Genomic DNA, 14496 nt, shown 5'->3' with positions numbered 1-14496 from the left:
GGCACGCTACGGGGACTGAAACGGTGCAGGGTCACGCTGCTCACGAGCAACAAAGCGGCGGCACTCACGCTGAAGAATCCTCGACAACAATCGGGCCAGGAAAACATCTTGCAAACATACAAGCTGATCAAAAGATTACGGAAGCATGAGAACCGCATCAGCATCTGTTGGGTCCCGACCAGCGAAGGTATACTTCTAGGCCTAGCAAAAGAGCAGGCTCGGGCCGCCACACAAGAGGATGCTACCCCGCAAGCGCAGGTCCCCCGGATGAAGTCGACAACACTGAACATCTCACGATCCCAAGCAGTCCCCAAAAGTTGTCTGCCAGAGCATGTAGGGAAACACTCCAAACGAGTGGATGCAGCACTCCCAGGAAAACATACCCGGCAGTTGTATAATCGATTATCGTGGAAAGAAGCGAGCGTGCTGGCCCAACTCCGGGCTGGGATGGCTAGACTTAATGGATACATCTATCGAATCAACGTCGCGGAGACGGATCAGTGTGCATGTGGACAAGCAAGAGAGTCCGTGGACCACTTCCTCTTTCGATGTCAGAGGTGGACCACACACCGAACGGAGATGCTGCAATGTACCCACACTCACCGATGCAACACATCCTTTTTCCTTGGTGGAAAATCGCCTTTGGATGGCCAGAACTGGAAGCCAAATTTGGAAGCAGTGCGAGCCACATTACGATTCGCAATCGCCACGGGCCGACTCGACGCAGCTTAACCGTGTCGACCAACACAGATTAACCCTACCCCAACCTAACCCCCACCAACTACCTTGTACCAGAGACGGTAGACGCGCTTCAACTGCCGAGGATAGGATGTTGAACACTTGGAGAAGCGCCTTCAAGCAAGTCTACTAACCGAACACTAACCCACAAGGACCCGCTAAGATATTGACATCTGAGATGACATATAGTGAAAGGAATCTTGTGTGGGCTCCAAAGAGGCACAGCATTAGCTAAGGCATGTACATTTAGATCAGTGATAGTTGCCCTCTCGGTTCAGCCGCCGGGCGTAAATGAATTGTGTGTGTGTGTGTGTGTAACAAAAGCCTGTATGGGCTCCAAGCAGACACGGCGTATACCCAAACATGCATGTACTGGTAGATTAGTGATAGTTGCCCTTTCGGTTCAGCCGCCGGGCGTTAATGAATTGTGTGTGTGTGTAACAAAAGCAAATTGACATAGATCTGCTACGGTGGTAAAAAGCCGCGAATGGCGAGATTTAGGTTCTTAAATACGGTGGCGGTTCATTCAATGCAGGAACTTTTGTATCACTTGGGGGAAAAGGATGATAGACGCGCAGTCAGCGCCGTCATCTTCATGATAGCACTGGCTACTGTAGATATGTTTCTGATGTATGCAATTGTTCCAGAGACTCAAGGCTGCCGGAACTCACGGTCCAGGACGCATTAGAGCCCACCATGGACATCAGCAAATCGTCGACATTGGTATCAGAGTTTGAGATGAGCTCCGACATATCTGTGTCAGCGTCGAGCACTGCTGAGGTACTTGATATTATACTCAAAGAAGACATAGTCTCTTCTGAACCCTGGGATCGTGTGTCGTCGTGTATATTGCCAGACATAGACAAATTGCGTGAATCCATCCACTTTAAAAACTCCTGATCATTCAAGGGTTGTGACTTTTGCCGAGGCGCCATTGCATTCTTTTCCGGAGAGTCTCGAAGCCATGGAAGGCTCGGATCGCGGGAGGTTGGGAAGGATCCAAACGTCGAAGGGATGCCGCTCAGGTCGAGATCATTCGCTGGAGCTAAGCGACCAATACAGCTGCTGAAGAACTGGAATGCGCGTCGAGCAGCCTCTGAAGTCCTTCCCAGACAATGCAGCCAAGAAAGACCTTTCTTCGTCCTCGTCCAAACCAGGTCTGACGATTCAACAGAAACCGTCCTTTCACCTGACCTCGTCGGTATTGGACCAATTGAAATATCGAGAAGTAATACTACAGTTGCCTGAGTAAGAAAATGTAATAGATCCCACCACTGCAGGACTTCATAACACCAAACCAAGTCTGGTTGATCTGGTAGTAGTGCCATGACAGCCAAGGACGCACGGAGACAGTTAAGGGCGGTGGTATTGGCAAATCGGGAACGAAAAGGCTGTGAGCCGCTTTTCTTTCCAAATACATGGCTGTTGAGGCAAGGTCGATTAAGCACGATGCGGGCGCTGTAGTAATTCAAGGCGAGAGAAATTTGAAAGGGCGAGCTGATTCTCAGTTGTAAATTGCCTTGGCTGTCTTGGAAACTGAACGAAGGATGCAAAGTCGATATCCAGTAATCCATCTGCTTGCTATAAAATTCTATACGGCTTTCCACTCGCGCTCGGCCGGCCCGGGTACTGTCGATCGCATATACTTCATTAGTGATGGTATGGGCGATCAAAGACAGGTCTACCATATAGAAAAGGTAGAGGGGCTGACTGGGAGTCAGAGACCGTAAAAGGTTTCTCTGGAAAGCCATCTCCCTCTTTCCCAACACTATGGTCCATTGGGGTGTGTTGGTTGATGGGTGGATGTCCGGTCTTGCGGACTCCAGAACAGGCCCGAGAAGTGGCGGATGTGTGGAGCAGAAAGCACTTCCGAGGCAGGAAATTCTCCCGGTCATGACAGAAAGAACATTCTCCAGGCAGAAAATCGACCACCACAGTAGCTTCCGAGCTTCGTCTGATTTCAAATCATGCTCACCTGTCTTTTGCTGAAGATTGAGCCCTAGCGCGATACCCGAGCGTACCGCAATGCCAATTATTTTCCATGATCTGAGATAGTGTTAAAATCCAGAGCAATATAGAAAGGACTCGTCATACCGATTTATCTGTGATACGACTAGGAAGTAGAACGCCAACAGGGCTTCGGCCTGTACTTGCTGTAGATCATCATGATCGTAGATAACGCTCTCTGAAAGGCTCAGAGATTTAGCCCGTGCCAAAAAGAGATTCTCATCTGCCTCCTGCTGTAGGTTCTGTTCAGAAAGTCGACAAATAGCGCACCCGATGGCGAAGATCATATTGAAAATGGCCAACCATTTTCTGCCGGGATTTATAAGGCCCCCGGAGTAGCAGCGGTCGTACTGAGAAATAAAGAGGTCCCGTCGAATGAATGGGAAAGAAATGTCAACTTTCGTCAGATAAATTTGGAATAATTGATCCGCTAGTGATTTTGGTGGCAAGATGAAAGCATTGGTTACCTTCAAATTTGAGATAGTTTGATAATCGAGGTTGTAGTTCATTGATGCAATTGAATCGTCAATTGGAAGCTGGTGCCGTGGTGTCATATTTCGAGGGGCTTCTTTGTCACTGTGCTTCGTAGCTTCTGAGTCTAAGCGCTGCATCCACGTAACTTCTGAATTCTTCCCCATGTGCCCAGTCGCCCTGCTTTTTTCGCTCCGATTAAGGTCTTCCTTCACAACATCCATTGCGTCCAAAGAGCCGATCGAGGACGAAGACGAGGTACTAGACGGCCTGTTCTGATGCTCTTCCGAGTTCACACCACACGGGCTCTGTAGATGCTTTCGTTAGTTTCTTCAAGATTCCAACATCGCCGATTTAAGGGAAAATACATACCTTGAGCGCCTTTGCAACTTTGTCAGCGGTTGATACCTCGAGTTCTCCTAAAATATTTCGAAACATCTCCTCGTAGTTCTCAATCTTCCTTTTCATCAATTCTAGGTCTTTTCGCTGTCGGACAGCTTTGGCATCCGAATAAAAACAGGTGTTTAAGCCCTGGGCATGACAAAAAGAGCAGGTAGGCCGGTTGCCATCACATTTGATTTTTCGTTGTCGACAAGAGTCGCAAGCCTGGCTGGTTCGTCGCCCACTGCTTTCCCGTCTTTCGCGTCGTAACCGTGGAATAGGAAGCTTATACGGCATCTCCACACGGTAGTTCATATTTAAAGTCGTCAATCTCGGGTACAGAAGTCGGTTTGGTCGAGAGCATAAAACCACAGGTACTGCTAAAGACAATAAAAGCATGACATGCGCCGCTGTATTTGAAGGTGCGGTTACTCTTGCCCCCGTTACGTCATGGTATCTAATACGGTACGATTACATCAGCAGATTTATCCACCGAGCCAATGAGGGTCAACCTTTATCAGGATCTCTCAGTATGCGTGTCATCATATGCCCGCAGAGTGAGGAGTGACTCTACAGGTTGCAACAATGCGAAGCCTGGGTTTATCAACAGTGCTGTTCGCTGATGATAATGTACCTCACCAACACTGGGAGAGAATGGATGAGATACGAGTGCGGATCAGGAACAAAGCAGCACCCCCGGAAATAAATCTCAAAGCGCCTTTACGAAGAAATAGTTGTTACCCTAAGTATAGTATGGATGAATGGCTTCACTTAGGCTGACCCCTTGCTTTGAGTTGAAGCCGTGGATTGGGGTACTGTACAAGTGTGATAATTATTCAAGCTATGAAGGCACCGGCGATTTGTACCTGCAGTAGCTCACCATGCTACTGCCTAGTGAAGTGGCTGATGCAGTGCAGCATGAATAATGCTTCTCCTACAAATTTCGAGTCAGTTTAGGCTGCCGACATGGATATTGCAAGTCCGAACGAAGCACTATTATAACAACTCCGTCGCGATTACAAACTCGGATCATGGTGCTATCATGGAGCACCATCAAACAAATTGCCGCAGCGACTGACCTAGTAAAGGCTTGAGAGCCAAATTGACCCAAAAAAGGCTAGTGTGTTTGCTTACAGATGAAAACATGTACGTTTGAATGGAGTAATTGATTAATTCTGTCTGAAACAACCAACAATCGCGCAAACAGAAAAACCATTGAGGTGGAAAGGGGCTGCTCTAGAGTTGGAAACGTGCCCTGCATTAGTCTCAGGCCCCTTTAATCGTACCCTGATGTCTTGGATATTAATTGAGAATTCAAATGAGCATATTGCATATGATGCAGCCGGGAGCAGTACAATAAAACGGTGTTATTACTTTCTACCTTGTGACCAGTATGATATTTAGTATAGCAAATATACTTAATATCCAATAGATACTCAACCTGATTTTGAATATCTAATGTTCTCCTCTATTCCACCCAAATACCATGTCTCCAAGAAGGAAAGTATCTTTAATCATACCAAGTGGTAGTCTTTCTTTCATTATTCGGAGCGGTTTCCGAATAACTTTAAACAAAGGACCATCATCAAAAATAAAATACTTCAGCTTCTGAGCCATTCCAACTTGCAACATTTGTGACAGGTACTGTTCCTGGCCAACAAGGATCCACTCTGTGGAACCTCTGCTTAAGGTGATATAGAGCAGTTGGATATTGGGAAATTTCAGTACTGTTTGGATAGCATGCACCTAAGGAGCGATCAGCAAAGTCTGAAAAGGGGTTTATCATAAACAGTTTCTTACTGAAATAGCTTCAAATATTCCAAATCGCAATTCTTCCATTTTAGGAAAGTGCTTCGAAATTTGATTCAGCGATGCATCGTCCAACAGGTGATTGACAAGTGCTCCTTTTGGATCGATTGAGAGGACCTTGAGCGTCGCCGAATGTAGTTTCACTAAAGCATCTAGGAGAAGATCTAGACGCTCTGGCACACACGCAGTATTCGGTGATGTGATACTGAAGGCTTCTAAACCACTAAATGATTGTATGAAGCCCTCTAACCCATTCATGACGAGGTTCGTAGATAATGTTCTCGGTCGAAGATCAGCGGCAACTGAAGTCTCCCAGAATGATGAAAAATCGAGAGAATCGACATTCAAACTGGTATTCAAGGTCAAAATTTTCAAATCAACCGGCGAAAGCAGGCTCCAGAGCGCACATGACGGCCGTCCCAAGTCCACAAATCCCCTGAGGTCCAGGGCTGTTAGCTTGAATGGTACTTGGCCACACCAAGAGTTACAGACTTGACTGAAACGTAGCATGTAATCGCCATCAGCCCACATGGTCAATTCTCTCAGGCGAGTGGCAGTTCGAAGAACCGACCCTATGGATCGTAGGACCGACTCATCATCGATCTGGATGAGGACCAATGCCCTGACATTTATCGGAGGCCAAAACTTTATCGGTGGGTGGAAGTAAGGTGAGGGCGTGCTGTCAGTACCTAGCCGCAGCTGCAAGCTCTGTAGCGTCGATGTGAAAATCAGGATGGTGACGAGATGTTGAGTCGGGGAAACTGCTAGGTCCCAGCTGTTCAACAGAGTTAGTGGTATTCACACTGTAGGATAACAATGGATCGTGCGATGGGTACAAAATTATAACTAAGGGTCTTGTACATAAATTCCTTTATATTAGTCATTCGTATAACGCATGAAGCGATGATATTGCTTAACATTCTCGCGGCTGGTGAAAGTAGACTTTGGGAGCCCAGATTCGAGTCGATCTCATGGTAGATATCGTACCAGGACCCTGTGACTAATACCCGCTGAGTATACTGAAGGTTGGTACAGCGTGGATCTCCGAAGGTATCCAGTTTCAGCTGAAGTTGGTCATTTTCCCCAAAGCATCCTGGGCTATGAAACTGGATAGTGTCATATAGATGCGGGATGACTAAATTTTTCCATTCACGGCATGTCCGAGCCAGTACCGCAAGGTCATTGAGGTCCAGCTATTGATATAGTTAGCCCTCCAAAAAAGCATCCTAAGGTTAAAAGTGGAGAGTTGACATAGTCTCTGAGAAGCTCGAAGAATAGAGGGAGATTGTGCAGCATCTCCGCCATCATGGTGGTATCCTGAGGCAGATGCGGTACGTTATGTAACTAATCGAATAATGCCTACAGCTCCCGACCGGCAACAACAATCTTTATATAGGAAGGGGATTCTTTAATCCTAAGATATAGTTGCATTACCTCATCAAAATTTCGTTGTGTGGAATCATGATCAATTGACAAAGAAGTTGGGAAAGTTAGAAATTCAATCCAGACAGGCCGTGAGCTTAAATTTGATAAAGGCTTCATAGCTGCTGAGCCACCCCGAAACGCTGAGAACGTCGGATGCGAACAATACGTAGCCTAGGTCAGAAGGTGTTTTAGCATGATTTGCATTATCCAACGGAAGTTGGGGACATTTACAGAGGCTTCATTCAACTGGTTGGGATATGCGGGCAAACGACAGCCATTTGTGTGCTTAGCAGATCCAAGTAGCACATGTAAATCACTCTCGGATTGGTTGGGGCCAGATCCGAACCTATCAGTCAAGGTCGACGGTACCAGTTAGGTGCGAACCCCGGGCTTAGGCTCTACCACACAACGGATGAAAAAGACGTCGGTAGGATTTATCCACATCTTGGTGGCACATTGTTACTGATGAGAATTAAAAAAAAATGACGTAGTCGGGCTTGGCAGGGTCAAATGTAGCTTCTTCAAAGATTAGCGGCAGGTTTAGCGTTCCTGTTCAGAGATTTCCAGCAGAAAAAAGGAAACACATTTCATTGAAACAACCGAGACCAATCTCAAATCACAGGATTCAGTAGCGCTAAAGGATTTTGCTCCGAAATAGAGGAAATCATTTGATGCTCAACTGTGCCTCAGGCCGATGACACTGATTTTACCTTCCTCGCCGGTAACAACTATCTAATAGCTTCTTTAGTTCAGGCTTTTAAGAAGCAATTTGGACCGACGCTCCCTCGTAGATAGCTGAATGCTTCGCATGCTCCCCACCCCAATTGGCCATAGCTTAGCTTCGCTGCCGCTGGCATAGTGCCACTTTCCGAACGCGGCGTACCTCCAGCTTATTGTGCAGACAGAAGAGCCATGCCGTTCGAAAGCCACCCAGGCAGATATTTGCTTTCACATAGGGACAAACTATGAGGTAAACTATAGAAAGGCTAGCCGGAAATGTACCTTCTGTCAGTACTCAGAGCCGTTGCATTGTGACTAACGGACTGCAGGAATTACGTACTGGCAGAAGTTGTTGCTTGATATTCCTTGGTATGTCGTTGAATAATTGGGCAGTCTGGATGTGTTTCGTCCTCTTCATATGACCGCAGTTTCCTTTCATTAGACAAATCCGAACATAGCAATGGCGATAGATAATCAATGGGCTCCGAACAGGCCGACTCCGGTTCGAACTTCAAGGGGATTTTAGGTCCATCCTGTTGGAGGACAAAAGCTTGTGCCAGGCTCTGTAGCATGTTGTTATGAGCAACTAATATGCGAAGGTCGCAGTCCCGTTTAGAAGATGTTATCTCGAGCTTTGTTTCGCATTTGCAGTACATTTCGGAAAGATGACGTTCCATGTGTGTCATATAATATGTTGGACTGTGCTTCATCCAGCAAATATTGGAGAAGGGATAAAATTAACTGTTATTTATTAATGTAAAATGGATTCCTAACCCGTCAGAATAAACAAAAAATTCGGGATAGACAGCCACCACTGATGTTAATAAGATCTGCACCAGCTGTGCGACCGGGAGTTCAAACGGCAAATGACCTCCTGGGGTTTTTGATTTGAAGATAAACGCGGTTACCATAGATATTGAATGACAAATCGAAGCAATAGGTAACATTTAACTATGTTTTGAAAGTATTTCAAGCGATTTGTCCTCAAAAAGCTGAGTATTGGTGGAACTAAAGGCCGAGAGCCTACGAAGTTGTTTGTCCCGAGATACAAAATGCACGGCTCTTTTGTCCGACCAATCACATGAACTATGAGATCTCAATAGTCTAAAATACTGACGCCACATTCCATTGGTCCGAATGGCATTTTTCGTTAAGACATGTCGGGTATGATATCCAACCACAGAGAATTGCTCGCCTTCTTATAAGATGATCCTCGTTATGGCGTCACAAGGAATCTGCAAAAAGGACGATCTTTTGTTTGATTGATGGATGTAGAACATGGCCGAGAACCGAATAAGCGCTCTGGTAAAATAAAACCTCAGCATGATCCCGAAGTATAACATTTCAGAGGAAACTATCTATCGAATAAGAACTTATTTCGAAACACCCTATTTACGTCATCATCTGTCATTTCAACCCTCCCTCGCAAAGTTAAGGATGCTGTGGCCGACAATGATAAGTATGCCTCCCGCGACTCCAAAGGCTTAACCACGATAGTTACGGACCATCTAGGCCTTCTTAGATAAATTAACGACCGAATCAGTATACAGTAAAATTCGAAAGCAGATCAACCCCTTGACACTCACGTCTTCTTTTCTAGCGCCCCACTCACTTAGCGCTAAACCCAATATGGTCAAAGAAAATCCCACATTTTTCTTAATGTCTTTCTGGTAGATCATCAAAATTACCGTAACTGCAGTTTCCGGCACTGCGCCGATGAAGTCCTCGTGGCGATACGTAGCCTAGCTTGAGTTTAGCTTTACCTCGATCGCACCAGTCTTGTGGAACCCCCCACCCCCACCCAAACCCCCAAGACTGCTTGTGGTTTCTTTTTTTGTGGTTTCTTTTTTTGTGGTTTCTTTTTTTGTGGTTTCCGTTTTTGTGGTTTCTTTCCAAAACTCATGAGATTTCTGCACTGTGAATACTATACTCTAGCATTCCATAGCACAGAGCTACAAAGGCAAGCCTACTCATTCATTTGGCGTTTACCTTATCAACTAATTACCTCCCAAAAGATCATGGAAAAAAATGAACTCAACATCAAGCTGAAGGGAGCACTTGATATGACAGTCTTCTCCCAGTTGTTGGAGATGGATGAGGAAGAAGATCGAAAGAGTAGCTCGACCGCGCTCTATGGTTTCATTGAAAGAGGAAAGGAGAAAGTGGACTATATGGAGATCGCCCTGTAAGCGCTGATGCCCCACGCAAACCTGCCTTGGTCGAAGTGCACAACTTAAGGCAATTAAAAGAGGTGAACTGGCATTCTGACGAGATGTGCTTATGGGTAGTTCAAAAAGAGACTTTGTTTCTTTGATTTTCAATAGTGAATCCCTGCAACAAAGTGCAGTGGTGCTGGGCTTCCGCAAATTTCACAAAAGCTGTGAAAATATTCGACAAGTCGGTGCGACGATGAGTATACATGGCGAGGTCACAGAAGCAATTGAGATGTTCCGTCTTAGCCTCATCAAGAAAGAAATCGGCAACCTGAATGACAGTCTTCGATCTGCTCGCACAGCAATCAATTCTTTCTATATGGATACTAGCTAGAATGCAAGATCGAAAATGAGTCCGATGTGAGCTTGTTCCGGTTATCGTTCACTTTTATAGCCATTTCCCTTGAACTGAATAGAAGACTAGCCCTGACCCGAAATATGCCACCATTGTCATATGTATTTGAATTACATATTTATCGAGTAAGATTGAGGCATATTTAAATACCATATTCCCAGTGCAGCAGTTTCATGGGTTTCGAGGTAGATAGGAAAACGAAAAAAAAAAAAAAAAAAAAAAAAGGGAAAATCTGGGGTGGAGAGAAGGGGGGGGAGCACTTGGGTTCCACAAAACTGGTGCGATCGACGTTAAGCTAAAAACTAGGTAGGCTCCGCATGGTCAGGGCGGCATGGCAAATATAGGTTCATAAGGCCGGTAACTGCAATTACGGTAATATTCGTGATATACCACGAATACATCAAGAAATGTTGGATCCCCTGTACTCATGGTATTGTCCTGTCATCCTGATACGCACCATTCATGCATTAGGGTTAGTCCTGTAACTAGATCACTGGATCGCGACCCACATAAATCCACAGCAATACGACCACCATACACATGCTACAAGACTATTTCTACTTGTCAGGATGAGGAATTGATGTACTGGCTAGTAACGAATATGCCCAATAGAATTAGATAATTGATTGAAGGTTCTGAGAACGGTTGAGCGATTTCAAGGGTCTATATAATCGTATTATGGCGTGTGATGACACCATAATTCCGAATCATACCAATAGGTACTAGAGGAATTGGGCTAACGATGAATAAGCCGATCCCGAAAAGTCCTAGTGGTCTTCTACCACTTCTTCAGTTCGTCGCTACTAACCGGTCCCATGTGGACCCTCGCAAGCGTCGTTGGGCCGGTTACTCGGTATTTCCGTCACCAATCGCGCGTTTGAATCCACGCGTCATGAACGCTGAAGTTTAGATTTTTATCAGTCGCCTCTCAAGGATCTCCCTAGTCTTTGCTTCCTGTGTCGTATATAGCAACAACGTAGTTAATTTTCAATTTTGCTAGCCAAATGTTAGGCCGGTCCAGAGCCGGTCCAGACCTGCATCCGCGACGCAGTTATCGCGGTCGGGTCTCTCGGTTCCTACAGTGACCGTATCCGATAACCATACGTTTCCCTCCTTGCTCTTCACAATGTGATGCCTCTACGACCATCTGTTGTCCTTGAAATAGCTGACATAGCGCATCATCACAAAAATGTCAGTTAATCAATGTTCTCTTAGCCACTGGTGCAGAAAAGCGAATCGAACTCAACGGCCGGACAACCCGCGTTGTATCTCTTCTCAGCGGCCAGCCATCGGACGTCAGCATCCAGGTATACCGTGAGGCATTCGCCTGATGGGTGTAGGTCCTGAATCGGTGCACAAAATCACGGGACTCCTAACTACTCCGCTGACGTCTCGCCAAGGTCCCCCGCACTGAATTACACAGCCCCTGGCTGAAGTTCGCGTTGATATGGGTAAATGGCAAACAGTTAGCGTTCCCTATGCCCACATGCTGAATGTGGCGCAAGGCGAAACTCCTAGAAATAGGAGCGATAACTCTAGGCCACTCTCTTCGAATAACCTGGTCTAGTTTTTCGGTGTAAGAATGAACATGGGTGGATCTTTTGGCTTTCGTAATTCGAAAGATGCCCGGGAGTTAGATTCGTCCGATTGTCTGATGATTTTGCCGTCCAACAGTTTGGATCGCCCCCCGGTCATATTTCGCTGTGCCATAGGGCAAGCTTGGCCCAGGCCTTTCGAAATCCTAGTGGATGAGACGGAGAACACATCGCTTGAACCTCGAATAATTTGCCACCTTGAGATGGTCCAATGAGGCTCGTCGATCTATGGCTTCGGAATGAGTATTCTTTAATCCCGCACCGACGGCCGAGAAAGACTGAAAGTCGTTACGAAGTATTTTATCATTAACTGTCCAGCACACGTACCATCAAATTTCGTAACACCATAAATAGCGGAATTGTTAACCACTGTGAAAGCTAAAGTGCCCACAGTATCATTGTCACCTACGAGATATATTCGGTCCAGAACTATCAGTCGCCTGTTCTACTAGAACTGAAGTGGTGGCTGTTTTCGGATATTATAGGAATCTGTCTGATTTGGTCGCAGTCCGTGATGGAGTCTCTAGACCCTCCATTTAGCAACTGCCGTTCCTCGAGGCATGTTGTGGGTATTCGAGGAGGAATTCAACTCTGCTTCATACTGCTCGAGCCTGTCATATATTTGCAAGAAGACGGCAACCCCGGTCGCCATTCCAAGAACAAGCCGGTTGTCTCTCGGGGTTATCTTCATCTTAAAGTCACCCAACCGACCAAAATCAAGAGCATTTGCGTCTTCTTTTATGGTCTTGCTAGGATCCACCCGTTGGGGGGTACGTCTTTTATCCGACTTTGGCGCTAGGGCGGCACCAACAGCCTTTTTTTCACGCGGCTAACTCATGATCTATTCGTTCCCTAGAGAGTATCAAAAAAGAGGATCTCATCACGTCTGGTATTACCTTCTTCGAGGACGGGCATGCGACATTCCCGGATAGGAGCTATTACAGCTTGTTCGACGAATCTTTAGCGGCTAAAGAGGCTGGTCGAATTGTCAAAAGCAGCGCTCCAGCATTGTGGGTCGAGCAATTCTCCCCGCCCAAGTATAATCAAGGTAACTTAGATCATTCTGAGCTTTTAGGCGCTGATAGCGAAAGCCCCCGACATAACAATAATAGTCATCTGAAAGGCCACTATACGATTTTACCTGCTGGCAATCATACCTACCCCTTCGAGTTTCTCTTGCACGACTCTCTTCCTGAAACGATCAGCACTGACCTCATGTCTATCCGTTACTACCTCGAAGCCAAAGTCGAATCCCCTGGAATATTCCGTTCCAAAATGCGTTCGCAACAGGACATCCCGCTTCTTCGATTACCTTCAGAAACCTCACTAGAACTTACTGAGCCAATAATTATCTCTAAGGACTGGCGCGAGCAGCTCCACTATGATGTTTGCATCTTCGGCAGAAGCTTCCGCCTTGGCTCGCGGATACCAATAAGGCTGAAACTGACTCCTTTCATCGACCTGAGATGTTGCTGGCTTGAAGTTTATGTATCTCAGCACATGCAGTACTGGGAAACGGGACGGGAAACTCGTATATCACAATTAGGCAAAAGGAAAGTGCTTCTGTTCAAAAAACTGGCAGGAATTGAATGTCAAAGCACATATCCTGGCAGCGGAATTCGAATCACTTCAGATCAGGACATAATACGGCCCGCGTATACGCAAACTCCGAGTCTGCTCGGGCCAATGTTGGAAACACGTGAGATTGAATTGGAGGTGCAACTGCCCAGATGCTCTGAATTGAAAGAAAGAGCGCAGTGGCAACGGCTTCATACAAGTAGTAAAGCAGGTAAGCCTGATGTGAACCACTGGATTCAGGTAAGGAGCCGCGAAACCTGCTCAGTTGCCCTCTGTGCTTGTTTGGAGAAATTTGAACGGTATCGGTAACTCTCGCACAGATCGTCCTGTCTCTTTCCAAGGAAGCTAGGGATGAGACAGCAAAAAGAAAGCAGAACGCTTTCCAGCTCCTGATGATCCAAAAACCCGTCACTCTTCTACCCTGCAAGGCGAGTCCATCCAACATCTACGTTCCGCCATATGCAGTTCAACCCGATACAAAAGCAATTACATTGGAAAATTTGGAATGCGCCTGTGTTCGTAGTGACTTTACGGAAAATCCTGCACCCATGCAAAAAGCCGAAGCGCCAGAGACCGAAGAAATCACGTCTGTTGCGCTAATTTTACCAGACAATGATATGAGGCTACCCAGCTTCGAGAGCAGCTCCAGCGATATTAAGCCGCCAGCTCAATCCCATATAACCGGATCGGGCTTCCCAGAAATTCTCCGAAGAGTGGCCCCTTCAGGAGCGGCCAGACAATGTCATACTAGGTAATCTTCGTCAGGACTTTTTGGCACTAGTCGATCGCCACTCACGATGCTCGCCGGAATTGGCACCACTAGAACCGACTATGTGATTCTATTCAAGGATCCCGAGTCAGTTGTATTGGCGCGAGCCAATATCGAGTGGTTAAACAAGCTAGGAAACAACACGAATTTAATCAAGCCTCGGTTCGGCATCGTACACCGCACATCGACAGAGCTTCAACCTAGAGAGCGCAAATGCCCAGGTTGTTGAACAGATTGAAAAGTGGCATGGTGAGAGAAAGACAGGGTGTTAAGCAATTTTGCGCATCGGGTAATGGTTCCACTCCGCAAAGGGTACCAAATACATCCCGATCAATGGCCTCGTTGTCAGTCAATGGTACATCAACAGCGCAGAGAGTTATTTTCTTACTGGTGTAGCGAAACCCGTGATTTACTTTCATTAAAATATGGTGCCTC

The 14496-nt window shown here is 46.2% G+C and overlaps 4 protein-coding genes across 4 annotated transcripts; 3 read left to right on the top strand and 1 right to left on the bottom strand.

The window, feature by feature from the left end:
- Positions 1 to 1346: 1346 nt before the first annotated feature.
- N7481_010355 (Zn(II)2Cys6 transcription factor) lies at positions 1347 to 3912 on the bottom strand (the record flags this gene model as incomplete). Its single annotated transcript, XM_057269574.1, has 3 exons — positions 1347 to 2784; positions 2833 to 3524; positions 3589 to 3912. The coding sequence occupies 3 exons, from the start codon at positions 3910 to 3912 to the stop codon at positions 1347 to 1349; spliced, it is 2454 nt and encodes an 817-aa protein (XP_057120251.1).
- A 5657-nt stretch (positions 3913 to 9569) lies between these two features.
- Positions 9570 to 10098, top strand: N7481_010354 (uncharacterized protein; the record flags this gene model as incomplete). Its single annotated transcript, XM_057269573.1, has 2 exons — positions 9570 to 9736; positions 9876 to 10098. 2 exons carry the CDS (start codon positions 9570 to 9572, stop codon positions 10096 to 10098), a joined length of 390 nt encoding a protein of 129 aa, XP_057120250.1.
- Positions 10099 to 12228: 2130 nt separating this feature from the next.
- Positions 12229 to 14047, top strand: N7481_010353 (uncharacterized protein; the record flags this gene model as incomplete). Its single annotated transcript, XM_057269572.1, has 3 exons — positions 12229 to 12484; positions 12571 to 13532; positions 13613 to 14047. 3 exons carry the CDS (start codon positions 12229 to 12231, stop codon positions 14045 to 14047), a joined length of 1653 nt encoding a protein of 550 aa, XP_057120249.1.
- Positions 14048 to 14089: 42 nt separating this feature from the next.
- Positions 14090 to 14290, top strand: N7481_010352 (uncharacterized protein; the record flags this gene model as incomplete). The annotated part of the gene is made up of 1 exon (XM_057269571.1): positions 14090 to 14290. The coding sequence occupies one exon, from the start codon at positions 14090 to 14092 to the stop codon at positions 14288 to 14290; it is 201 nt and encodes a 66-aa protein (XP_057120248.1).
- Positions 14291 to 14496: the final 206 nt, after the last annotated feature.

This window comes from Penicillium waksmanii (genome assembly GCF_028829765.1).
Source record: "Penicillium waksmanii strain IBT 27052 chromosome Unknown utg000008l:1.0-5622682.0:1.0-5626561.0, whole genome shotgun sequence".
Classification (NCBI taxonomy): domain Eukaryota; kingdom Fungi; phylum Ascomycota; class Eurotiomycetes; order Eurotiales; family Aspergillaceae; genus Penicillium; species Penicillium waksmanii.
The sequence above is the reverse complement of the archived record's forward strand: the minus strand, read 5'-3'. Positions and strand labels throughout refer to the sequence as shown.